This window comes from Haliaeetus albicilla, chromosome 5 (assembly GCF_947461875.1).
Source record: "Haliaeetus albicilla chromosome 5, bHalAlb1.1, whole genome shotgun sequence".
In the NCBI taxonomy this organism is placed as follows: domain Eukaryota; kingdom Metazoa; phylum Chordata; class Aves; order Accipitriformes; family Accipitridae; genus Haliaeetus; species Haliaeetus albicilla.
In genome coordinates, this window is record NC_091487.1 from 42,864,746 (window position 1) to 42,892,694 (window position 27,949).

A 27,949-nucleotide genomic window follows, 5' to 3' on the forward strand; every position below is an offset into this window, starting at 1 on the left:
TCTTGGCATCTTGCAAAACAATGGCTTTACCATTATTGCTAAGATTTTGTATGCTTTTTTGTTTTTATTTCAATATGTACTATAATTGTGCTCATGAACCTGTTTAAACAATTGTTTGGCCCTTGCAAAGAGAAGTCTCTCTTTGTGAAATGAATTTATTCCTATGAGAAGAGCTCCTGTAAAACAGGAGTGGACCACAGGCTTCCACCCAGAAGATCTTGCTTAATACCTTTTACTTTGAGTTAGCTGGCAAATGTTCAGAGAGGTGCAGTCAGCATCTAAGATATCACGCAGTCTGTCCTGAAGCATGGATTGTATCCTTCACCTTACAATTCTAAAGTGCAGTATTTGAAACTGGTGATATTTAAACTATTTTATTGCTTATCATTTAGTTAAGCCATTAAAATATTTTAACTTGCATGATATAATGTTATATATGTATTATTCTCAGTATGTTGCAGTTAATTATGTCATACTAGAGTAAGCTGGCACAAAAAATTAAAATCCCTTCAAATACATAAAAGCTCTTAATCTGCAATACAATGGTAGTTCTTTTACTGTGTTTAATGTTTCGGTTGTCCCATTATCACACTAATTCCCATCCCTACTCAATTTTGCAGAAACTCCGCTGCCTACTGTTCACCATCAAAACCTATAGACTCCCATACTGTTTCATTGTATGCAGCTCTGCTTCCATTTTTAAAATGTGAAAACTTTCACAAGTTTGATTTCCCCTGTTCATTTTCATTCGTTACATTGCCTTTCATAGTCCTGTAGGTAATGTCATTTTGAACACTGTTAAGATTCATGACAGTGTTTTTAACTTACATGAATTTACATGGATTAATTCTTTTTTTTAATTGTACTCCTGAAATAAAAGCAACAACGACTTCTAAAGTAATGATATATTTGCTTCCTATATTAGTGAAGAAACCTACAAAGCATTGCCAGTTTATAACTTGTCTCTGTTACAAGCCCATACTGTAAGGTTAATTGTCTAATATTAAACTTTAGTTTCATTTTTATGTGAGTTTACAACACGTTATTAAGTCTCTAGATAGTATGTGAAAGTTTCTACTAGCTTTTTTTTGTAAACTTGGTTATAAATAGCTTTTGTAAACACTTAGCCCAGAATGTTGGCCCAAAACAGACATATATTCAGAAAAGATAGAAAGAGGTTGGAGATCTGCACTGTATTGGAAAGATTCTTGTGCTAGATGGTGGATTGTTGTATATTTATATTTGTGTGAAAGTGTTGTAATTGTATGTCCTTTGGATCATATGATTTAACTCTTGGTGGAGTATTGGAACTAAAACACAGCAGAGTAGGCTGTACTGCTATGTACTGTGGCTCAGTTCTGCTTTGGTTTTTATTACTGCAGTATCTTGAAGTTGTCCCTTACTCTGGTAAGGGAGAGATAAGAGAAAGCTATAGGTTGTACAAAGGACAGCCTTGTCTGCTGGAACAGACTCTTTACCCAAGGACCTTACAGCCATCAGCATACAGCTGTTTGGCTAACGTAGACCTTCCACTCTCTGTACAGATTTGGGTGGATGGGGCAGAGCAAGGGGAGTTAAAGTGACGGAGCCATTCCAGAATAGCTCACATGGCATGAAATCAGAGTTCCTGTGTTTGCAACACTGGTCTGTCCAGCTGGGTTGTATGTACTGAAGCAGGCAATAGGGCAAGGGATTCATAGAACGGCCAGAAGAAAAAGATCACCCTGTGCTCACTTGCACTGTTTCTGTAGCCCGCTTCTGTTCAAATCAGCTGTCAAAACCAAGAAATGCGTAGTTCCAAAACAGGACTGTTTTCCTGTTCATTTTTTTCCCTTTCTAATTTATGTATCTTCCTAATTTTAAATTATCACATGAATTTAAATCTCATCTCTGCTAGGTAAATACTTGATTGTGAAGGCCAAAAATAAAAAGAAAAAGAAAATTGAAAAAAGAAATCTAGGGAAAATGAGAAGTGCAGCAAGGATATTATTCTTTTACTCAGCTTTGCTATCAGTTGTGTAGCAATTGGCACAAGGCATTGTTTATCAGAAGGCAAGTAGTCTGTGCCTGGTTGTTCATAGGACTTTTTTTTGTGGTGTGGGGAGATGTTGCATCTTTGCTTATTTTAAGCCCAGCCTAAGATTGTTTTCCATTTGTACATGCCAGTTACAATTTGACTTTTAAAATTTGATCCTGTGGCAAGGTACCTGAACTGGGGATTTGGGGATGAGGGGAAATCTGAACAAGAATATTGATGAATATTTTACTTGTAGGTAACAGCTGTGCCACTGGAGTTCTACTGCAATGACCGAAGTGCAGAATACGAGCGCAGGGCACTAAAGGAAGGAGGAAGTCTTGAAGCAAAGCAGTGTGTACTCAATGGAGCCCCTGAGCTAGCAGCTGACTGGCTGAAGCAATGCTCCCAGTTCTTCCCAGAGTATCCAGGAGGGCTGTTAGGGATCAGGCCTCAGAACGGCTGGTCTTTTATCAGGATACCAGGTAAGTTTGGAGGTTGTCATGGAACAGAGAAGAGATAAATTAAGGACAGCTGGTTTTCAGTGGTAATTATGCTTGGTTGTAGACTTTTTGAGGGGGTGGTTATGTGTTTGGTTTTCCTCCTGAGTGAAAGTTAACCCTGGTATCTTAAAATACACTCTGATTTCATATCCTCTATCTGGAGTAAAGCTGTCAATGGGTACTGAACAAGTCTAATACAAACTTTTCTAATGCTTACAAACATCTCTTAGCATGTCAGCCCTCCAAATGACTGTAAAGAGATGGATTTGCTTACTAAAACACAATCTACTCTCACAACCAAATACTATTTTGAGGTTGGAGATAGGAAGATTGCAGAAAAAGTAACAGTCATACGTTGCCTCCTAGTGTACTGGAAGACCTTCATATTGACCTAAGAGATCTTTTGTTGGTCTTCATAGTGAAAAGATAAACATTACTCATAGCAGTCTACCATGAGAAGGATGGGTTTGGGGACCAAGTTCAGAGGAAATTGGCCTGGAAAATAAGGCATGAGGGATTTACTGAGTTTCAGTTGGAATAAAGAAGACTTATTCATACTTCCTGGTAAAGTGGGAAAAAGGTACCAGTGTACTAGTAAATTAAATGCACTTCATTTTTTCCTAGTATTAGACTAAAGTAACCAAAGATTTGCTAGAATTTGATTGCCAATACTGGAGTGACTTTCATGGGCCGGACACACTCTAGCTGTCGGAAGATAGTCCTGAGCAGTGAGCAGAATTCTGCAGAAAGTACTAGAGATCTGAGAGATAGCCAAGAGGAAAAACAGCTTACACTGCCAGATGCTAAGTTATTCCCAGACCCTTTTGGGTCAAGGATGTTTGGCAAGGGAAGTTAGTACAGTAAAAGGAAAATGGCCTTTTGCTTGCTACAGTCTGGTTTAGGAAGGTACCTCATAAGTACCTGGAGTCGTTTGAAGCACATGCACGTTTGTATCTATGTAGTGGAGAAACCCATTTTTCATGAGCTTGCACTAGATTAATGTTCAGTGACAGTTGATGATTTTATAGTTTCTTCATGAATCCGTTGAATTGTTTATCAGTTATTTGGAAACAGAAAATTAATCACTGTAGCAGAAAGGAGGGAAATAGTGAAGGGGGATTAATTAAGGTAGAAGGCATGGATAGAGAAATGAAGAAAAATAGTCGATGTAGAATAGAAAGAGGGCTGCATTCTCCTGAAAAGACTTCAGTTTTAAACTGATGACTTTGTCATCAGGAAAAATTTGTAGAGGAATAAAGATGGGGTACAAGAAGCTTACAGGAGTGAGTGAATAGGTGCAGGGTTAGGCAAATTGTTATCAAAGCACAGCAAAGAATTTGGTTGAGAAGGTGGTTGGGATGAGTGTGTTATGTAATGCTGGGTTAATTTAGGAGGTATCGGAGCTCAAAGTGGATTAAAAAATAGTTTTGTACAGCTATGTCTTAATTAGGTGGACAGTAGCGTTCAAACCTAAACTTATTCTAAGAGGAAAGGGCACATACCACGACAGGACAACTGTGTCTATACGTGCAGGAGCAGGCACAGTGCATTACAGAAAGTGACCGATGTGCTGAAGGAGCCATTTACAAGGCTGAAGTCTAAGTGTCAAATGGAACAGTAGGTGTGAAGGTCTGTGGTAAATAGGTGACAAGAAGAAAAGCATGTATGTGTCTCTCCTAACCCTGATCTATCCTCTCCCAGACTCGGCGTTCCCAGTACCCTGGCAGCAGACTCAGCTGCGATCACTGTGGGAATCTCTTGAGGCTTTTCCTGTTCTTTGAAAGAAAAATGGTCCTGGATTAAATGGCAGGAAGTGTCTGAGTCCTTTTAGCATCGATAAAAAGCACTGGCCTCACTGGCTGTTTACTGTGAGAGCCAGCTAGCTCCTCACTGACCCCATTGTGCTGTGCAGACTGTCGGGAGGGGAACCAGGGGTGTCAACTGGAACCCAGACTTTATCTCTCTTTCCTCTGCTTTTTGCATGTCCAGAGGCACTTTTTCTCATTCTCCAGAGAGCAGTGAGCCCAGCTACAGTCATTGGCCAGAGCTCCTGACAAGGGTTATTTTGAGTCATAATCATTTTTAACTATTCTTCCCAGGCCATAGGATCCCACTGTATCCCCCTGTAGGTCCTTATCCCTGCATGGCTGGAGGCAGGGGCTGGTTTTCTTTCAGACTGAAAGCCATACAATACGATTTGACAGCTACTTTCTTTTCAGTCTCATTCTCTTTTTTATTTCGTACAGTGCTGAAGAACCCAAAAATTGCGTCCTAAGGAGATTTTTTTGATGTGCAGTCCAGGACCTCTATCTCCTGACTGGCTTAAAATTTTAAAAGTTCCTCTGATGCTATTTAAAAAAAAAAATTTTTTTTAAATAAAAATTCCAAAGACATTGTCATTGGAAGTTTTCACTGATCATTAAAAATGGAAAATGTAGAATTGCAGATTTTGGAAACCCCATTTAAAAAAGTAGTAAACCACCTTTTTCTTCCTCCAAGGTAAAAGGGAATGAGAAATAGAAGTGAGAGAAACTAGAGGTAGAAGACACTTTCTCCCCCCTGCTTTTGAATAATTGTGGTGTTTTCTGAAGATGGCATGAATAAAGAAGGAAATTTTCTGTTACCGCTTTCCAGAATTTGTCTTTTGAAGCACTAGGTGGCAGACTTTAAGCATGGAAAAATATGTGATCTTGGAAAACACAATGGTATCAAGATAGCACGCTTAAAGATGCCAGGATAAAGTCAAATGGTTTTCTCTTCCAGAGATGATAAATCTTGTTTTGTTAGTTCTGTTTTGCTTCCCTAAAAAAACCCAACAAAACCCAACACTTTCTCACCAGTGCAGTCTGCTCTGATGCTGAGATATTGGACAAATTACGAACTGTTAACAAGTTGCTAACTTTTCAAACTGTAAGACCATCTGCAAATAAGTTCTTTACTTGTAATTTGTATTTTATTGCTATTTAAAAATAGTAACTTACACAATGGAGACCTAAGGAGCCAGCAGCAAAGGACACGCATCATTTCCAGTTACCAAAACTTAATTCTACCTATTCATGCCTGTGTGAGAAAAACAGTAGCATTTTGCTTTTGGAAACTTGGTAATGTGTTAATCTGAGTCAGTTGAGGTTGACTTTTGAACAGACCCTGTTTGTTCTCTCAGTTTCCTTCCAGTCAGATGGCTTCTGGTTAATAATCGTATTGGTTTGTCATGTATATCTAGACTTTTCATACTGCTTCACTCAATATAATTCATTCTGAAATAGCAAGCTGACCTATTAGAATAAAAGCAGAATGTCATGGGTGTATGGATTTAAAGGAAAGAATAAAATTTTTTATAAAGATTAAACATTCCTACTGTGCAGAGTTTTTGACTTACATAGATGTATTTTAAAACGAAATAACCGTAAATAATTTCCATTTTTACTTAATTGCCTAAATTAAAAGTTTGTTTTTCCTTAGAAGAATGCATGAAACTATTAACTATTTGTACATAATTGAGACCAAGTTCTGTTCTAGCAATGAGTGTGTCATTATACATTATGTTGCACTTAGAACAAATGCCAGCCTGAGCTGTGGTCTTGAGTTTTCCTTGCAGTATCTCCTTAGCTTGGCTCTCTAGTTGATGGATTCCCTAAGGTAGTTGCTAATGATTCAGGCAATGCTGTGGTACTTGCTCCTGGCAAAGCAACAAGATCACCTTCAAAAGGGAGAGCAAACTGGAGAAAAAGAGTGACTAGATAGGCAGACAAGCAAGCAAGAGCAGAGATGTCTTGTCTTGGATTCTTAGCTAGTGAATTGCAGGACCATGGCTCTAAACTTAGCAAAAGAGAGAGCGTTCACAGCATTGGCTTATAGTGCAAATACAATAGATAATAACTTTAAGTGATATCGAAAACTCACAATTTTTTGAATTTCAGAAAGCAGGACTGTTGGCTGGATCTGCTGATGTCCTTATGTAGATCCCACTAATTCCAGCATCCAATCTGTTATTTATATTTAAGCTAAAGGATATTTTTGAAAGAGGTCTTGATTGACATACTAAAGCGATGAAGAATCCACCATGTTTCTAGATAAAAGAGCTCCTGACTAGTTTTTCATCACTATTGGAAGGATAAGAGGGAAGCGTGTCTTGTTTTTACAGTTTTAACAAGTCACTGGATACCATGCCTTTCTCTGATAGTATAAAGTTCTCTTCTGTTGTTAAAAACCTTTGTCCAAAGGAAGAACCTTGAATAGTGCCAATTGCTCTTTGAAAAATTGAAATGCATCAAATTTCTGAACTCCTTCACTGCGGGAAAATTTTTTTAACACGCTGAAATCTTGAAGGTTTTTCCTGAACGCTTTCTGGTTTTTACAACGTTACTGAAAGGCATCCTAAACCTAGGTATGATGTTTCAAAATGATCTTTTGAATTACATATAGAAGAACAACCACATTCCTGCTTTTTTCATCAAACCCCTGGTTGTATGTGCAAAAATCAAACTTAGCCCTCTGTGCCACATCACTGCACTTGGGCACTCATGGACTGTGTTGCCTGCCGTGCTCATAAGATCTTTTTAGGAGTGCTGTTGTGTGATCTGTACTCCTCTCTTCCACTAGTATGAACTTGTTTTTAGCTATGTTAAAATGCACGGTGCTCGGATGAATGAATTAATTTTTGTGTATACCTTTTTTTTTTTAAATCAGAATATTGTGCAAGACAGTTAACTGCCTTGCAGAAAGCTGGGTTTTCTTCAGCCCATCAGTTAATTCATTCTGTGCAACAAGAAGCGTGCAGAAGTGTTACCTGCTAGACGTTAGAGAATGGTACCTGCTAGACATGTTGAAAATATTTGGATTCTGTACTAGCCTGCACCATCTGCGGTTGTTGACTTTCCGTTTTGGCTGTAAACCTAAATTCAGACATCCCAAAGAATAAGGAATCATCAGTGGCCTTTCCAACAGATAATTTTTTTGGAAGAAAATTTCTCTTCATCCTCTTTCAACAGTAACGTATTGTTTACTGAAGTTTATGTACAGAATGTACAAACAGGAAGATCGCCTTCCTGAAAAATACTTCATGAACAGTGCTGAAAGGGAGAGGACATGAAGTATTAAATCTGAAGTGACTTAAAAGATTGCCATCTGGAAACATTTCTTAAACAACAAAAAAAACCAGCCACCAACCCAAAAAGTGAAGGGCAAGGAAGAAAAAGAAAAGTTAAGGGAGTGCTGTGAAGGGGCTGTTATTTTACAGTGACCTAGAGAACTGTTCTTCACTTTCCGTGTTGGTGAGGGATTTGATCTTGAAACTAGATCTGTGGAGGATAAGTCTCAAGCTCAGCAGCAGGTAGCAGCAAATGTCGAAAGGACAGCATTTCAATGAGCAAAGTGGAGAAAAATTTCTTCAACTGTCAAGGCATGTTGTGGTTGTTGATCTGGTCAGGATGAATCCTTAGATGAGGGAAGTGGCTGTCCTAAAAAGGATTGAGTCGATACTCGCGAGGAGATCAATCTGTGATGAGATTTTTTGCCAGGTGGATATATTCATATATTCCCGTCCCAGCAAACAGAAGTTATTGTTAGCAGTGTGATTTTAAGTGTCAGCCAGAAGGGATGTTGCCGTTTCTTCCATCACAACTCGTTACTTTAGGGATTATAATGCAGTGAAGTGCTAGGAAAACTTAGAAGTTAACTTGTTACATGTAGCTGTTTTGGCTTTGTTAGTTACCTGCTTTTCTTCCATTTCTTTTTAGACAAAGAGAGTCTGATCACTGACAGTGGAAAACTTCATGCTCTTGATCTTCTGTTGACACGGCTGAAATCTCAAGGACACAGAGTTCTCATCTACTCCCAGATGACACGGATGATTGACTTGTTGGAGGTAGGAGAGCTATAACCTACAGAAGACATTCTGAAGAGGCAGATTTAGCAACAGTGTTTTGGAGAAAACACTATAGTTTGGATGCAGCAAACCTGACGTAAAATTATTATACTGAAGGATACCCAGTAAATGCATTAATATGAGAATATAAGAGCTGCCATACAAAGTTAGACTTAAGGTCCAGCCTAGTGTCATGCTTCCACGAGTGTACAACAGCAGATGGCATGGAGAAGATGTGCAAGAATAGTGATACTTCACAATTAGTCTCTCAGCATCCAGCAGCTTGCAGCTCAAGGGCTTTCTGAGTCAGATGTGCCTTCTGTATATTCAGTAATCCTAAATGGATTCTTCTTCCTTGATATTGTTCAGTTGCATCTTCAGTCTTTGTAAGTTTTTGTCATTTGCACTGCCCTGTGGCAAGGGGGTTGCGTGGCTTAATTATCCTCTTTTGCTGGTTTTGAACTGCTTCCTTATATTTTCATTTGATGCCCATGTGTCATTTTATTGGAAGAAAGACAGAGAACAGTGATTAATTTTACATTGTTTATGTTGCTTGTAATTTCACAGACTTTTACCATTTCCCTCTATCATCTTATTCCTGTGCAGAAGTTTGGTAGACATTAATAATAAGAGGTTCTCTGGCATGTATGATAGGAAAGAAATTGGGAATTTAGTCATTACTCATTATTTAAATACAGTCAGTCTGCCTCAGAAGGAAAAAAAAAAAATCAGTATTTGACTAGCAACCATGCCACCAAAGAGCTAGTCTGAAGAGACATTAGTAGGAGAGCTATTAATTTGATTTCCTATTGATAGTACTTATAATGATTAGAAGGAGAAATACTTTTATTTCTCTGGGCTTCTGTTGAAGACAACAAAGTTTGAGTTTTCAGCTGCATCTGAAAAAAGGAATATCTTGTGTGTCACAATGTCTCTGTCCCTTATCAGTGAAGGATTAGTAGTAATGACTTTTGTGACTATTGAATTCTGAGCAAGAATTAGGAGTCTTGATGCACATTGGTTTCAAAGAGGCAATCCTGATGAAGTTTTCTGACTGTGAATACATAGTAGGTGGGGAAATATTTGCATTTGGCAGTATAATTTCAGTACTGCTAAAATATCAAGATCCTATGATCCTTCAGCCATTAGTCCTAGGTGTACGTGGGCTCCCTCAGCAGTGTTTGACATGGGATACCATCTTCTCCCCAATAAAGTGAAGAGAAAAAGTGAGAAGCTTGAATCAATAGCCTGTATGAGTCCTGTGTGAGCAGGAGTGTGTTTTAAGGTCAGCAGTTAATAGTTCAATAAAAAATCAGAAGCTGAATTTAGGTTTTGCTGCTGTGAGGAAAAACAGACCTTGCATGGTTGCAATTCTGTATTTTGGCTCTTTGCCCAGCATTGCTTCCTATGCCTCTCTTTTTGGCAAACATTGGACATGGTGCAGGTTTGTTGACACCCTGCATTACACCATGAAGCTCATAAAGCTGAGTGTTCAGTGTGTCTGTCTTTTCTGTTAGCATTCCATTTTGAAGGCTTGGGAGCACAGCATTTTGCTGTTTCACCTCCTAAATTCTCAACTTTACTTGTTGGGTTTTATTACCCAAACAAGCCACCTACCAAGTCCTCTGTTTTTCTTCTCCCTACCCATGTAACAGAAGCTGGAGTTAAGCAAGCTAAGAATCAAACAAATACTCAGTTTTTAAAAAAATCCTTGCAAAAGTTGTGTAGCGGTAGATATTTATTTTTTTCCTGGCCAGAGATAGCAGAATACATCCCCTCTGCCTACTTGAATATGAAACAACATAAGATGTCCTATTTCTTTTAACTGTATTTTGACTGTGTCAGTGTAACTGCTACGATATCATACTAACCTAATCTGTGCAGGGCAGAGAGCACAAAAGATTGTTTACAATGTTATAAAACATGTCTGTTTGATTTAGCTTCAGCTGAAGAACTGCTGCTTAATTCAGCCAGTATAAAATGGCAGATATAAATGCAAAGAGGAAAATTATTTTCTTTCAACAGAAGAGGATAAAGTATAAGTTCAGTACTGCTATTTCAGACAGATGTGTATTTCATACTTTTTAAGATTGTGTTGTTTGTTTTTCTCAATGTGATTGCTTTCTCCTGTATGGAAGAGTAATTGCCCATTATTTCAGTGGGAATCACATTGCATTCATGTGATGAGGGGTCAAATTATATTCTGCATGAAGTCAAATGTCTTAGTTACATTCTACCAAAAGTTTATTAGTTGTGTTAAAACATAAGAGTACTCAGTTTGGACTATGAAAACATGTTACGGTTTTTGAGAAAGTATCAGTGTCAAAGCCCAGAGGAGCACTGACTGTAACAGCACTGCATTCTTACCATACTCGAGTCATTGTGTGTTGTTCATTTCCTGTATAGGTACTCTGTTGCCAGGGCCACTTTCATTATTTTTCCTAGATTGATACTTTTGGTGGCTTGGTGACCCCTTACGCTAAACAAGATTGGCAGGTATATTTTTCAAGCAGGTCTAGTATAAGTGTCTGCGTGACATTAAAGCTTCCCCATGAGGCTTCCTGCACCCCACCACTCCTTGTGGGGACTAGAAAAATGAGCAGTCATCAAGTGCCTTCCACAATTATAGTACAAACCAGGTATATTACTACTTGAAGAGTTTCTTTGCCCTCTCTCTTTTTCTTTTTTTTTTTTTCCTCTAAAACCATGCCATTTTTATGAGTGATTAAAGCACTAAACTGCTGACAAGTGTAGTCTAAGTTGCAATGTTTTTTTTTCTTTTTTGTGAATTGAAAGAATGTACTGTTAATATTTGGAAAAATAGTGGATAAAAACAGTTCACAAAAAAGGATGTTTCGTACGAGCACTGTTACACTACTGTGAAGTATCCTTCTTGATCAAAGGAATGTGGATGGAGGCAGACCAGAACCTGTTAAGCAGAGTGTTGAATAGATGATTAGCTAAAGGCTAATGTACTAAGCTAGTTTGTGGGGTGGGGAGGACAACCTATGAGTGCCTGTATTACAAGTGTAGAATAGCTTATTCTTTTGTAATTTGTGCCCTAGTGGAAACATCGAGGGTCTAGGATAAGGATAAATGGAATGAAAGAAGTTGTTTTCTATTTGTGCTGAAGTTTGTTTAGAAGACACTAATGAAGAGATGGTTAATAGATGAGGGAAGACTAAATCAAAATGTTGAAAGATTGAATCATCATAAAATCATCACAGAAGACAGTAACAAAGAGATGGAAGGAAAAGGCCTTTGTGATAATAGAAAAAGGATTGATTAAATCTGGAGGAGAGGTCACATAATGCCTAATTGACAACTGTATCTCTCTGGTTTTAGTTGGTGACAGAAACCTGTCACAGAAATGGAATGAATCAATAGTAAATTAGGGCTTGAGTGTGTGTGGTGAAGTAGCTGTTCTCTGCTTTAAACTTCTGTTGTTGTGCTCAAGAAATCATACTAGCCATGAGCTCTCTTTTGTATAGGTAGACCAAGTGTGACTTTGGCAATTTCCCGATTGTTAATTTTATTTACCCATTTTGCTCTTTCATCTGCCATACATTGAAGCTTCTTTCCAGTACAGAAGTCTTTTTCCCAGGTTCCTTGCAGTATGGCAGCTCTTTCACCTTTTCTGCAGTGGTAAAGCAGAACAAAAAGGAACAGGAGCCCTGAAGGATAGGTGAAAAGGAGAACTGAGCATGGTACTGTCAGAAGGTTCATGAGAGTGCAAGCACTGCCATGTCTTCTCACAGCACATCAGTTCTGTATCTGCTGAACACTGCAGCTTGGAGCAAGATGAATCCAATAGTTCTTGCTGCTAAAGCACCATCTGTTTCCTTCCTGTCTTCAGCAGCAGTCACAGCATCTCAAAAAGACACATGCGCCAGTAGGGTTAAATCTAATGAATGTAACTAGTAGGAGTTGTATCTTGTCAGCATGGATCACGTTGTTAAAGTATCAGAGGGTATCTTTCCAAAGAAACTCTATGGGTATCTGTATAGCCTGAAGAGCTTTCCAAGTAAATCAGATTTTATTGATAATTGCACAGGTATCAGAAAATGCTGAGTACCTTAGAGCATGAAAAATGTCTCTCATTGGAAAAACCCTTTGCCTAAAGCATTCCTGATTGATGCCGTTTGATTTGTGTCCCAGGCAATGGTTTCAGCTCTGCTGCTTGGCATGAGCTGTGGGCTTACACACCAATGTAATATGCAAAGTGTTCGTGTATGCAGTGAGATTCACAGGCTCTTTACTAGCGAGATAAAGCCTGCACAGACATTACTGTACAGTACTGGGTTTTTAAAACCACTAGTCAAATAGTTTAAAATCATCAGGGAGCAAAGAGAGTTGGTTTGTTAGGAAAGGTTCGCTTACACGGTCAAAGCTCAGGATTTAGTAAAAATTTAGACTTGTGAAAACAGACTTCCTAGTTTAGTGATTTTATTTACCTATTTGTTTATAGAAAGAGGCATGTACCATAACATTGTCTGCAGTGCAGCAAATGCATCCCCAACTCTGAACTGACATCATCATTTATCTCTTATATGAAATGCAAAAACTGACATATGATTGAGTAGCTTTAATTTCTGAATTCCTAAAGTATCGCTTACATAAGATTTATTATAGCATATTTGTTGATGACATTTAGGGATAATTTTTTTTTTAAAGTAGCAGTTTTGCTTTTATTGTTTTTTCTGGGAGAAGCAAGACTGAACAGTTTCAAGAGCAACTATTTTTCTGGTGTGTGTTCTTTGCAGGAATACATGGTTTATAGGAAACATACCTACATGAGATTGGATGGTTCTTCAAAGATTTCTGAACGAAGGGACATGGTAGCAGATTTTCAGAACAGGTAATGTATTTTACAAGGTATTTCTGTGCTAAATTATGTGTACATAGAGAGTTGGTATAAGATGTAATGGAAATAAATGAAATTTGCACTTAAATTATCATTCCTGATATCAGATGGACTCATTTACCTGAAGCAATTTCTAGGTGGTTTGCTGACCAGGAGTCACTGGTGTTGATATTGAACCCAGTTGTATTTAGGAATTGGTCATCTGTGAAACAGTATTGGAAGCAATTTTAGCGTACCCACCTATTGTGCTTCTTGCCATTCCAAATATGCTGTTGCTTATAAAGAAGCTCAGTAGAAAGGCAGCAAATGTTTGTTGTTTATTATATACTCTGACAATTGACACTGTGAAGATGAGATTGAAAATCTTGCATATGCTAGAGCTTTGAAAGTGACCTAGTTTTCTGCAAAACAAACTATTTAAGCATGTTTTATTAAGAAACCTTAAACTAATATACAAGTGATAAAATGGGAATTTTATTAGATAGTAAGATATGCTAACCCTTTTCATTTATTAAAATAAAATGGATTCTTGCCATTTTTACGAGCACATCAGGAAAGAACAGTGTGTAATCATCGTATTTTAAGTTACTATATTTTAGTATAACTTTGTCTCTACTAGGGTGCATTATTTTTAATGATTTAATTTATCATTATTAAGTTTCCTTTTAATCATGAGTTATAGCTTGACAGGGTGTCACTTTGGTATGGTAGTTCACAGTAAGGTTACCCTTCCTGAATGTTGGTGTGAGCTTGTAAGAAGGTTGCTTTTCTTTTTCAGAGGAGTTAGGTTCATAGATTGTTGTTTATTGCATGGTGAAAGCAGCATTCTAGACTAGAGAATAGTCCTTGCATTAGCGCTCCCAAGGTATCATAGCTGAAGATAGGAGGGGAAGCCATATACAGCCTTTCAGGCCACTGGTTCATGAGGCTTAAAGACCTGAAGGACTGTGTTGCAATGATGATTCTTATAGTGAATTCCTCAGAGCAATAAAACTTGAAAAGAACGCATGCCAAATACCTGAAGTAAGTGAGAGGACCATGCAGTACCTTTCTTCCTGTTTCCAGGTGTCAGAAACAGGTTTCTTGCAGGTTATGATGTCCTCCTGGAATCCTGACTCTTGTTCTTGTAAGGTTCTTTAACCAAAAGAAGTAAAGAAATTTGTTTTTATTAATGAACAGAATTTGGTTTTATTAATGAATAGAACAACTGAAGAAAAATAATCATTTTGGTAGGAAATCCGTTTGAGATATAGGTCAGCCAGTGTAAACAAGAATTCCTATTAAAATGTTAGTTGAGTTCCTCTTATATATGATATACTTATGAGAAATATTTCCAGGAAAAAAGCCTGACTGGGACTAAACTGTCCTGCAGGATATCCTAGCAGGGTGCTGAAAACATATAGCTATAGAATGATAATTTGTTCCTGTAGTCTGTGGCACTGTCCACTTTCTTTCCTTCCCATATGGCATTTCCAGAAGTATTTCACAGCTGGATGTTCAGGTGACTGTCTATATGCACGTTCCACTATTGTCACAAGAGTGAAAAGATTTCCTGGCCAAGGATGACCTACATGGCAAGCAGGCATCTGCTGACTCTTTTGGCCTTGTACCTGCAAGATAAAGTCTAGAGATTGACAGCTCAGCTTCAGTTCCTCCCAGCTGCCCATAGCTCAGAATGGATTTTTGTACTCTTAGATTTTGGACTGCCAGAAACCTTTCTAATTTTAGAGTTCTTGGCACTTTTTTTGTGTGTGTTAATTCATAGTTTTCATAATCGTTTCTGTTGTCTATTGGTAATTTCCTTAGGGGGAGCAGGGGGAAATCTTACCTTGGACCAGAATGGGTTCTTTGAGAGTCTGTTTTTTATGATACAGACTTGCCAGCTACTTGTGAATGTCTTGGAGTTTGAGTCCTGAGAAAATAGGTCCACTTGACCTGCAAGGATATGGATTCCAAACCCCTTAGTTTTTCACATTTGTAGAGTTGTACTAGCATATGTGTAATAGCCTGCCATACACTCACACTTCCTCCAGGGAGGGCAAGAAAGACCTTAGATTTGATGAGTGGACTTTCAAGGACAGGCTGCCTACACATAGTTAGTCAAGAAGGAAATGACCCGTGCTGCTCATTCAGCAGGAGTTTCTGGTGCTTTACTTGCATGCACTAGTGTACAGACAGTGTGGTGCCAAAAGAATGTGGCATTGCAGAGTGTCTTCTCTTAAGCAGAGGGCCTTGTTCTGTCACTGTCAAAGTACAGTATCTCAGCCTCTTTGGAGTCCTTACTGGTACTGTCTGCTTTGTTTGCATCAGCCTATTCACAGATCCATATGGTGTTAAACACTTTTAAATACCGCTGACCCCCCAGTGGCACTAGTGAGGTTTACAACCTTAGCAGAAACCCTGATTTTGCTGTTACCACTTGCGTTTTCATCAGTACTTGCTCATCCTACATATAGACCTGTCTCCTTTGTCTTCTGCGTGCACAGGGTTAGAACTGCCATTGAATCTCAACATCCATTGTCCATTTTGTCTGACTCCTCAGACTGTAGCTAGGGCTTAATGCACTGTTACAGGTACTTGACTAGTGTGCCCCACCTTCCTCAGTTAGGTAAAGGATTATTAGGCTTAGAGGATTATTCCAAGTCAAATATTGGGATGCCTCATCTCTCTCTTAGCAACCAGCATCCCTGAATCTGGTGCCAGCAAGTCTAACCCTTGGGGCTAGTATGACCGTATTAGGGTTTGTGGATCTCCCAAGGAGGTGTTCAGAGATAGCTTTCCTGAAGTGTGTTGTGGAATGACAGTCTATATTCTACTAGGGCCTTCTGTCTGGAGGGCCACGTTTGCCAAGGGCAACTGGTTTGTCATCAATTTTTATGCTGTCTGAGGAGCCCCAAGGTACGTAAATGTAAGACAGCTAGCGCAGACTGAAAATGCTCCAAGGTGGGAAGGACAGCTTGTGTGCGGTAATAATGGAGTTCACTTACAGACAGTGTGTTTCAAAGAACTGAGAGTGAAATGAATTACTTTTGCTTTTGTGCGGTATCTGATCATTAGTACTGTCTACATCCTTGAAACATTTTATGGTCAACAACTGAATTGTTACATAACTATCGTGAAATGAATCAATTTATTCTCATTTTACAGGTAAGAAAAGTGGACAAAAGAGATTAGAGCTTTTAATTTGAATCAGCAACACGATTAGGACTAGTCTAGAGAAGTTCTTAGACTGAAGGACTTCTCTTTGTGCCAGTGGACCCTTGTCCTTTTGTAATGTACCTCTATATTTGCCAGCTTGCCTTTATATTAAGATTATTCTTCCTGCTTGCCCCCCAAAGTTGTTTGTTCTGTTCAAAGCACTGAATTTAGAACAAAACTTGGATCTACACAGTTTCAACACTTATTGTTAAGGCAAGATATTTTAACATCGATCAGTTCTGTGAAACAATAAATTGTTCTTTGTCCATATGAAATCTTAATTTCCAGTGTGGGCAAGGTAAACAAGCCCTGGTTTGTTTTGATAGAGATTAATAAGCTGCTATTGCAAACCAAATGTTTGCATGTTTTGACACTCCTGATCTGTAGATTATTTTCTCTCACTCATTCATATGTGGTTTTCTTTCTTGACCATGAACAGCACAAAATGTTTGAAGTGTTCAAGTAATAGAAATAGCCCTGATCACTTAATATGGGTCAAAAAATTTACTTCTGTGGTTATTTCTTGTTCATTGTGCACAAAATAAGGGGTTTTTAATCTTTCCTCTACAGGAATGATATATTTGTGTTCCTGTTAAGCACAAGAGCTGGAGGCTTGGGCATTAACCTTACAGCTGCAGATACGGTAGGTGAAGTTTGGTAAAGTAATACAGAATAAAAAATTGGCTTACTGATGTTTAGTTTTCAGTATAAGTATTTCTTTGCTTTTCCTGCCTCATATGCTTCCACCCACCATTTTTCCCAAGCTGCTCATCTCCTGCCTCCCAGCCTCATGATTTCTGGAAAGTTGGTCTTTCTGTGTGAAAGTTGACACTCTTTACTGTGCTGATCAATATTTTTTAGTACTGCCATTCACATCATGAAATTGAATAACGTTGTTTACTTTCCTCATATTTACAATATAGTATTACCTTCATGATAAAATTGTAGAATATTGGACACCTGGTACACAGGTTTTGGTTGTAGTTGGACATATCTTTCTTCTCCCCACATACTTTAGAACCAGAGTCTAGAAAGGAGTTGGATGACTGAAAGGGTCTACAGATGCAAATGACACTTTCATACAGTGAATGATGTTTCATGTATGACTGCTCTTAAGGTTCAGCTGCAAAGGAATCAGTAGAACAGGTATCAGTTGCTCTTTTTGCTGTGCACAGAAGAATGAAGCAATGCCTCTAAAAGTACCAAGTCATTTGTAGCTGAATATCAGCTAGTCAGGAAGGATAAATTGCTTCCCACCTACTCACCTAAGGTGTAAAGGCATACTGATTGAGGTGAATTGCAAGGATTTGCACTCTGGATCAGCTGCCACTAATCACTAGAGAAGGAATACTGACCTACATGAACCATTTAGCTCTTCAATAACAGCTGTTCTTGTGTTTCTAACCCAATACCATGTGTGGATGCAGATTTGACCCCAAGACAGACTGTAATCCTTAGCCACACAAAACCAAAGATCTCTGAATCAAAAATATTACTTTTTTTTTTTTAAATACCCCACCATATCTTGCTGTCATTTAAATCAGAAGAAAGCAAGTATCTGTAGGATTTTCAGGGTTGAAAAGTTCTCTCAATTGAAGTTGCTTCAGCAGAGGAAATAAACAGATGGAAGCACAGACATGCTCCTGCAGGCTCCTTGCACGAACATTTTTAGTTCTGTGGTTTTGTAATTTTCTGAATACTTTGCTGTCTAAAATTTTTTTTTCAATGTTTCTATTTTGTATGCTTACTGTGCATAAAGTACTGTTGGAATGATAGCGCAATATGAATGTAATGTGGCATTTCAGTTTTGTAGTAAAAGGACTAGAAGTGTTAGACTAGCTTAGCCTTTATCCAGGTTTGAAAGAAAAAAAACCTGGAGTGTTACTTTTCACGTTAAATTCTAATTTTATGGGCTTTTTCTTCTTAAGGTAAGTAACACTAAAATGGGTTCATGATGTGGTTAGCCTATAATTAATTACATGTCGGTGATTTAATGTGGTGACAAACTTAGGAATTTTGTGCCTCCAAAGCAGATTTGTTGAAGAAGGTACTAAAGACATTCTGTGGAAGTTGAAACATTCACAGTGTCAATTAGTTTGAATTCATCTGAAATGCAATGGAAAAGACTTAATAGGACTGGGCAAAGCTAGGTTAATACAGCCTGCAGTGGGGTGGTAATTCTGGGGGGTGTACAGTAGAACTTTTATTTTTATCAGTATATTGGATTTTTGTTTGTTTTATCACCAGGTGCTCTAAATGAATGGTTTCATTTAATCCTTTCTGTTCTGGTGTTCTTTTGCAGGTAATTTTTTATGACAGTGATTGGAACCCAACAGTAGACCAGCAAGCCATGGACCGGGCGCACAGGCTGGGTCAAACAAAACAAGTCACTGTGTACCGGTTGATATGTAAAGGCACCATTGAGGAGCGCATCTTACAAAGGGCTAAGGAAAAGAGTGAGGTAGGAATAAAGAAATCATCTGGAACAAGAAGTTACAGAAACGGTATCAGAAAACACATATCAAAATGAGTGAAGAAACAGAAAAAGTACCTACAGGGAGACAGAAGAGAGGCCAAAAGGGAGTGTCTTTGTTCAAATAAACAAATCTGTGTCCCTAACACAGCAGCATTACAGCTGCATTGTATGAACTAGGAAGCAACTAATTATTTACACTGTGACTTTGTGAAAACTATTTCTTACGATCCAGTGAAACTACTCATGCTTCTTTTAGACTAGAGCTTCTGTCTTTGCTGTGTTAGGGCTACTGATTCCTCTCATGTTATACCACAGCTGAATCTTTTTTTAAAGACATTTGGAAGGTAATCAAGTGAAAGTTATTTGAGGCATGAGGGTTGCCAGAAGTGCTCAGTGTCCTGCAGCATCAAGCAATAAGTGTATTAGAAACTTTAAACCTCATGACACTTTATTGGCCAGAAGAAATTAAGCAGATTCACTTTCTTTGGTAGCAGTAGGTATACTATATACAACATTCAGATGTTTTGTGTACTCAGGGTGTCTTTTAGGTTTTGTCTTAATTAGATGCTGATCATGGTGCTGCAGCAACTGAAGCATTTCCAGCTGAATGCATTCATGTTTCCCATGTTGAAACTTACCCATTTTCTCTAGGATACCACACTAGAGTCACCTGATACCAACCTGAAAATAAAGTGTCATCTTTTTGCTAGTGATCCAGATCATCAAAATAGACTTATGCTAAAGCTTGTTCTCTTTTGCCAAGTTACAACTCTTCTTTGTTGCTTGTGAATTTGGGGAGGGAGGGGGGCTATATACTTGCAGTAATAGAGGTTGAGTGAATTGCTTAAACTGAGACACTGACTCAATATGGAGATTCAGTTTTCAGTCAAGGAGGCTAAAAATGTTGTATCCTTTAAGAATGTGATCTGCATGATCCTCTGTGCAGATTACTTGAAAAATTGGATTGGCAATTTATACCTGACAGGAGTACTGCTGTATTTTTTCTTTTTGTTCAGCAGTATATTAATACTATTATCATTTGTTGTTTGTTACATGGTGCTTTAGAAGAAGTGCAACTTTGCACAAGGAATGGCAATTTACTGCTTTCTAGCTTGGTTGCTTCTCATATTTTATACTCTTAAGAAATCTTCCCTGAAATTTTGCTACTAACTTTGGTATGGAAGAAAAGTTGAGTCAATTTTGACTTGCACAGATGTGCTGGCATCTTTTTTTGGCTGGCTTTCAGTGAAAGGTAGTGAGAATGGTTCAAGGCTGCTTTGAGTAATTTTTCCTTTTTTCCTCTCTTATTTTTTTTTCCTTCTAGATCCAACGAATGGTTATTTCAGGTGGCAATTTCAAACCTGACACCTTGAAGCCAAAAGAGGTGGTCAGCCTTCTGCTGGATGATGAGGAACTAGAAAAGAAACGTATGTAAAATTTGTGTTGCAGCATTTTCCCCATCTCCCACTTCATTAGCTTACGAAATCTCTGTTTTTATCTCTACAAACATATGTATTGCTGATAACAACTTCTGTTTCCTGGCTCTTTTTGTATTGCTAACTCTTGTTAGTACAAGCTGGTTTCATATCAGGGGTGAGCTGAAAGATGAAGTTGTGCAAGAGAGACATGATGATGCGATAAAGTTTTTATTGGCACTCATTCAGGATCATTGCATTGTTCATGAATGACAAAGCTTCAACAAGAATTATGTAGGTCATAACAAGAAAAGTATTAATAAAAATGCTGTATTTCATCATACTTTTGAAGCTGTATTAAGAGGTATATGCTTTTATGTTGCTTGAAAGAAGAATTTCACTATAAGACTTTTGAGTAATTTGGATACAAATAGTTCTAATACAGTAGTGTTTCCAATGTGGTTGAGTTTTAATACAGCTGACTTTTCTCCACAGTTCTGTTAGAACTAGAATTTCTTGTAAGTTTCACGAAAGGATATGAAATATCTTTCCAGTGGTGACAACTCTGTATTTCTTTTCTGACAGTGCGTCAGCGTCAAGAAGAGAAGCGACAGCAGGAAGAAACAAATCGTGTGAAGGAACGTAAACGTAAAAGGGAAAAATATGCTGAAAAGGTACTTTGATGCAGAGGAGGTTGCCTGTGTTAGTGATAGAGCCGGAAGAGCTTCAGGCTCACTATTATGTGGTGTGGAAACATTTTATGCAAAGGCAGACTAATGAGTAAAGCCTTGTTCCCTTCAGCATTGAATATCAATCTGTGACACTTCCTTACACAGACAAGGGATATTACAAAATACATAATGCATAGTTATCTGTATTTTAATATCATTAGCAAGTTGAAAAATAAGGAAGTACTGCATACCCAAACAACACTGTAGATCACCAGTAGTCTATACACAAGGATTTGAAGACTCATGCTTGAAGAAACCAAAATGATGAACTGATCATTCTATGGCATATAAAATGGTGGCTTAATCAAGATTTTGTTCTGCAAGGACAAAAAGGGAATGTAAATGAAACATCAAACACAGATAAAACCTATATAGCTATGTGGCTTCTGTGGAACAAGGGGAAGATTGGTTTGTTTAAAAAAGATCATTAAAACTAGTCTATGAACAATCTGAATTTTTGAGACAGGGAGGCTTTGCATTAATTAATTGGAATTTTGTGTAATGGTAAGGAATTTCAAGCTCGCTCCAAAAGGTAATGGAAATCAAAGTAATCTTGTAAGAGTAATTCTCCATTATTCCAGCTATTTTAGAAATAGAAGAAAAAGAAAAAACCAAGCCCTACTTAAATCTAAAGGAGCCTTTAAGGGATCTGTTTACTGTGTCCTTCAGAAACTTGTTCTGGGAAATTCTGGACATGGCATTCCTGGAGTTATAATACTGCATTAGATGTTGAGATTTGGGGTTGCTTATTCCCTTTCCTCTGTTTTATCATCCTTTTCATTACTGGTACTGTTTTATTTATTTCAGAAGAAGAAGGAAGATGAATTGGATGGGAAGAGAAAGAAAGAGGGCATGAACCTTGTGATCCCATTTGTTCCCTCAGCTGATAACTCCAACCTGTCTGCTGATGGGGATGACTCCTTCATTAGTGTAGACTCTGCCATGCCCAGCCCTTTCAGTGAGGTAGGACTCACTACTGCTTTAAACTATATGCTATTTCAATTGTAGCCTTACGTCTTGTAGGATTCTTGCTTTGTTATCTTAGCTAGTGTAGAACTTCAAGTATGTGGGGAACAATGGAAATGAAAATAATTTATTGAAAACACAACAACTGCTAATAAGGTGCGTTACAGCTCCTCATGTTATTTGACATTCCATTATACCCCTCTTCATTCGCTCTCTGCCTCCCTTTCTTACAGCGTGTTCATGCCCTGACTCTCTGCCCTTTCAGCCCCTGAAATTTTTCCATTCCTGCCTGCAGTCCCACTTACTGTCTTGCTACTTTCTTCTCCCTCTTTCTTGCCTTTGTCATGCTCACATTTATAACCATGTGCCTTTTTCAATACCAGTACCTTCCATAGCAAAAACAGTCTCTTTCTGCTCCTGGACCAAACAATATCCCTCAAATAGAACCTTGATGTTCGGTGTCTTTGTATGTACTCCTCGCTAGTCTCATCTACATCTCCTTCTCTGTTTCCTTCCTTGCTTCTGATCTGAATTAGTCTGGGTTTTTTCCTCTGGAATTTAAGTTGTAAATTCTCAGTGGCACACATCTTACTTTCCTTTCATCTTTCTGTAAAGCATTGCAAACTGGTTTTGGCAGCAAATGATTTTGTTCTATACCGTGTTGATTAAGATTCCTATGTTGCATTGTTCCGTTATTGACCAAGATTTTTTATTAGCAGTAGTCGGAGGTTAAGAATCCTGTTGTTTTCTTTCTTGCAGTTGAAAGTGCACGGTTGAACAGCAGTTCTCTTGAATCTCTGCTGACACCATTAGTCTCCTGCTTCTTAACATCTGTTTTCATGAATTGAAATTAAGTAGCTCTTGGAGGTCTTTACTGCTGCTCAGCATGTATATAGAGGGTGTGGTGTGATTAGGCAGATCCTGTATCATGCTGCTAGTCTCACATAGAGAAAAAGAGAGAGAACAGAACAAGTACAATTAATTACTTGTGATTGTATGTCTTTTAAAGATCTTACTATGTTTGTACCCTTCCCTTTCCTAACCTGAGAAGTGAATGGCTTTGTTCTCTGTCATGTTTAGATATCCATTAGCAGTGAATTACATATGGGCTCTATCCCTCCCGATGAGAGCAGTAGTGATATGCTTGTGATTGTGGATGATCCAGCTTCTTCAGCACCTCAGTCAAGGGCAACAAACTCTCCTGCTTCCATTACTGGCTCAGTTTCAGATACCATGAATGGTCAGTACTTTTGCCTTGATTTACTACTAACATTTATTAAACATTGACTTTGTATGTTTATGTGATAAATTTTCTGCATTTTAACCAGAGTATATGCATGGTTGGCAAGATCTGGGGAAAAAATTGCCTGTTCATTGAGAAATTATTTATGATTGGATAGGAAATCTCTTTATCGTCTGTCATTCACCACACTTTCCTCTTTTCTGTGTTAGTTACTCTTAAAAGTTTTGTCCTTTGTTCCTGTGTTACAGAGGGCTCGCCTTCCATTATGTTCATATTACCAAATTTCAGACAACCACAGAACTATTAATCTCTAAGCTTTTCATTGAATTTGCTGTTGGGCTAATAATCAGTTGTCTATTTCCAGTAGGTGATTGGAGCAGCTGTAATTTTAAATAATGGCAAATGTTTTTAGCTACCATAGTTTCTATACTGACATAAGTAGAGCCACAGTTCTTGATGAGCTTCTTTAGAGATAGCAGATGGCAGAAACTTCATATCTATCTTCAAGTAAGAAAATGCTTCATCCTGATGTAGAACCTAGAATCCTCCACCTATGTGTGGATTAGATTCATAATAATAATGACAAGTAGCTGGCTAGAATAAGATGTGGTTAATGAAGAGTGAAGTGTTGTATACATAATTTCTTTTCATGGGATCGCGCTTGCTAACAGTGTCCATATTAATGTAAATGAAAATACCAGTTAATAGGAACAGTATTAATGTAAATGGTAGGTAGTTAGGTGCTGTACTCATTTGTAAGTCACCTGAAATACTATAGCAGTTACTGTTTTAACATTCTTTTCTTGTTAAGGTGTTTCAATGCAAGATACACCTCTCACTGGGAGATGCCAGTCAGGTCGAAGCCGGGGTCGTCCTAAAGGGTCGGGCAGTGGATCAAAAGGCGGCACCGGGAAAGGCAGAAGCCGGAAATCAATAGCAGGAAGTGCAGCTGCAATGGCAGGTGCCAAAGCAGGGGCGGCAGCAGCCTCTGCAGCAGCATACGCAGCGTACGGGTACAACGTCTCTAAAGGTATGTGGGGAAGGGGAGGCAGCAGACTACCCAGAGCAGAGCCAACCACATGAGTTCGGGTGATTGTTGTTTACAGCCTGTCAAAAAATAGATAAAAAGCATTGTGTTGTTGGTATTGCTTGTCCGTTATATTCCGAGATCCAAGCAGTACGCAATGTGACACGGTAATGGTGTGAGAGGATAGCCAGTTTCACCACAGATGACCTTGAGAAGCGAGTCCTGCAGAAGTTTTGTCTTCCCTTTGAATTATCTCACACCAAGTATTTTTCCTCTTGTTTTTTATTTTGGTGTCCAGCCAAATGAGATAATGTTGTTTATCCCGTGGGTATGGCTGTGGCTTTCCTGCATTGCTGTCATGTTGAAGTTACAGCATCAGGTTCCAACATCTGCTAAACTGATGGTGACGGAGCTTCAGCATTACACCAGCTGAAGGTGGCCCAGGGTATAACTGCAAGATGTTTTGTATCTTAAGGACATCCCTCTTCATTGAACTCTGATAAACCATGAATACAGGGTGGTCTTAGGACCGACTTTTAGTATATTGTTTGCTGTTGAAGAGCCACAGGTGGAGTAATACGCTTACATGGAATTTGATTCTCTCTTCCATTGCTAGGCATGTCTGCAAGTAGCCCTCTACAAACAGCAATTATTCGGCCTTCTGGACTTGCAGATTTTGGACCTTCAAGCGCCTCTTCTCCCTTGAGCTCCCCTTTGAGCAAAGGAAACAGTGTTTGTGGGACCCCCAAAAGCTTAAACCTGACCAGCAGTCTCATATCAGAAACTCCAATTCGGAAGCAAAGCAAAGGTGCCCATACCTCAGGTGGTCGGTAGTAATTTTGAACTCCCAAAGCTTGTCTGAACTGTGTTGGCTTTCAGAGTAGACCACCCTGCCAGTTGCAGGCATGCAAACGAATGCCTTGTTGCTGTCCAGCACGTGTGTGAAAAGAAAATCAAAGCACAACGGGAGCGGGTGGTTTATGTGAGCACTTTGATTATGTGTATTCCAAAAAACTATCTTTGCAGATGCTGCGAGAAGGAGGGAAGGGAGTCTGGGGTAACTGGGATAAGTGATAGCTTGTGTTTTATTGACACATCTGGCAAAGCTTCCCAAGAAAGCATCCAGCTACTCCATGCAATACCCTGCAGCTGTGTGCGCTTGAAGACACACCAGTACACTTTCTCTCTTGTAGCTTGAGGTGGAACCCAGTGTTAGTTTTATCCAATGAAATCAGTATCTGAACCCCAGGATACTGTAGAGTCACAAGACATTTCTGTACTGGCAGCTGGTCAGTGTACGTGCGGGGGTAATTGGGGGCTAAGCTGAAGATGACGTGTAATCAGAAAAAATCTTGGATTCTTCTAGTGTGGGCCTCTGGGTTCTTTAAAGGTTTGAAATGCAAAGGAAGGTGTCTCGGGTGGTTTCCAGGGAATGGACTCTTTTCAGCACCGTTTGTCCAGAAGAGGTTCAGAGCCGCAGAATACAGAGCGCTGGCAGGCCTAGTGAGAGCAGCAGCAGCACTGCCTCTGCTTCACGCAGTGGAAGAAACCACAAGCCAGTGGTTTGGTTTGCATTTCAGAGTTCTCATCAGCATGAACACTCTCTGTGTTCGGAATGATTCCTCCCACTTTTGAGGTGTGCAGAACTCTTAAAAGCTTAGAAACAAAATAAGGCTCCATTTATACAAATCTCAAGAAGAGGGAAAGCTGAAGTGCCGAGGAGGAGTTTGCTGCTGCTCCTCTCACTGTGTTATAGCAGAGCATGGTTCTGCAGCTTGCAGTGCTGCGAGGCAAGCAACGAAAAACAGTCCTGAGAGAGAGAGAGACCTGTGCCATTCCCCCTTCCAGCCAAATCCTGGGAAAAAAAATTGTCTCATATCCCAGCCATCCATTGACTGTTCTTCTAGTGTGTTTGCCCTTCATCTTTGTGATCATCACACATACTAGCTTGGTTGAGTTCACTGCGGTGTGCGGGTACCAGTAGCCATGTCCCATAAGGCTGATAGAAGGCAGCGCTGCCAGTGCCCATCTGTGTTCTCATTCTCTGGTTGCTCCTTCCCCGTTCTCAATGCACAACCCCCCCCCTGTAGCCCCTTGCTTTGCTGTAAGCATTGTCTGCATTGCACTGAGATTTAAGTGTGGGGCAGTTCTTCTGTCTGACACATTGAATTAAAAGGCTGTTCTGCCGGGGCACTTTCATCCCTTGAGAGAGAAGCAAGCTGAGTTGCAGGTCTGGGCTGTGACAGTGGAAGATAACTTTTTTTATTATTATAATTTTTTCCAACCCCAAATCCTTTGCCTGGCGTCCTACAGTGTGGAGCGAGTGCTTCCTGTTGGCTCTGCCTCTAATTTGCACACCTGAAAATAGCAGAACTGAGCTTAGTTAGATTGATTTTTAAACAGATTTGCAGGGGATAATTGAGGGGGAGGTGGTGTTTAATTAACCGATGAAGACTTCCCCCTTCCCCTCCTATTCACATGTATATATGATATTTAGAGGGAATCAGACAAATGCCAAGCCTTTTTTTCTCTTTGAATGTGCTGTCTATTTTTATAACTGAACTTGTACATATGTATAAAGAGAGACACATCTTTCTTTTACTAACTGGAGAAGAAAATCTTAAATAAAATGGAGTGAGATAATTTTATGTAAATCAGTGTCTTTGTGTTTTTTATGCACATAGTAGTATGAATGGGAGGATTAGGGAAGAGAGCATGGAGGATATGCATCTGGAAATGCATCTGGAGACATATGTTGCTCAATGTAATGCTCTAGAGTGTCTACACTCTTCCGAGTATCACGTTTGTAACCTTTTTCAGTTACAACTGTACCCTTATCGCATGTTTGTATTCACTGATTATAGGTGGTGTGCAGCAGATCACAAGAAAACAGAAGCAAGTATAATATGTGTAGTTACATAGTACCTGAACTATGATGGTTGAATTCAATACAGTTGATCGTTTTGGGACATCATTCTCTACAGTTTTTTTCTTTTTCTTCTTTCAGTGGGAGTTGAAAGGACTTTCTTGTGTGCAGTCTTGATTTTCAAACTGCTAGATAGTTGCATCAATTTGTAATCCAAAGTGGAGAGAAAAAAATAATTTGTAACTTGAAAAGATTGCAAAAATGTAATATGTACAGTTGCCTGCTATATTTTTGGAAGATTAAATTACTGATTATTTTAAAACCTGATTATATAAAAATATACTTTAAGTCATTTAATCTTCAAAAGAAATGACAAATGACATCCCAACCAGAGATGAGGAAAAGGCTGAGGTACTTAATGCTGCCTTTGCCTCAGTCTTTAATAGAGAGACCAGTTATCCCCAGGGTACTCTGCCCCCTGAGCTGGAAGGCAAGGACGAAGAGCAGAGTATACCCCCCTTAATCCAGGATGAAATAGTTAGTGACCTACTGTGCCGTTTGGACACTCACAAATCTATGGGACCTGATGGGATCCATCCAAGAGTACTGAGGGAGCTGGCGGAGGTGCTTGCCAAGCCACTCTCCATCATCTATCAGCAATCCTGGTCAACGGGGGAGGTCCCAGATGGCTGGAGGCTTGCCAGTGTGATGCCCATTTACAAGAAGGGTCAGAGGGAGGATCTGGGGAATTACAGGCCTGTCAGCCTGACCTTGGTACCG

General features: G+C 39.0%; 1 protein-coding gene across 1 annotated transcript in view; it reads left to right on the forward strand.

The window, feature by feature from the left end:
* INO80 (INO80 complex ATPase subunit) overlaps positions 1-26,957 on the forward strand; it is a 69,855-nt gene extending 42,898 nt beyond the window's left edge. The window contains exons 26-36 of the mRNA XM_069784435.1: positions 2,274-2,499; positions 8,256-8,383; positions 13,147-13,241; positions 17,016-17,088; positions 18,748-18,906; positions 20,246-20,348; positions 20,922-21,010; positions 21,875-22,030; positions 23,114-23,273; positions 24,088-24,306; positions 24,920-26,957. Of these exons, the coding sequence (XP_069640536.1) occupies positions 2,274-2,499; positions 8,256-8,383; positions 13,147-13,241; positions 17,016-17,088; positions 18,748-18,906; positions 20,246-20,348; positions 20,922-21,010; positions 21,875-22,030; positions 23,114-23,273; positions 24,088-24,306; positions 24,920-25,137 (1,626 nt within the window). The 3' untranslated portion in view covers positions 25,138-26,957. The remainder of the gene's footprint in view (positions 1-2,273; positions 2,500-8,255; positions 8,384-13,146; positions 13,242-17,015; positions 17,089-18,747; positions 18,907-20,245; positions 20,349-20,921; positions 21,011-21,874; positions 22,031-23,113; positions 23,274-24,087; positions 24,307-24,919) is intronic.
* Positions 26,958-27,949: the final 992 nt, after the last annotated feature.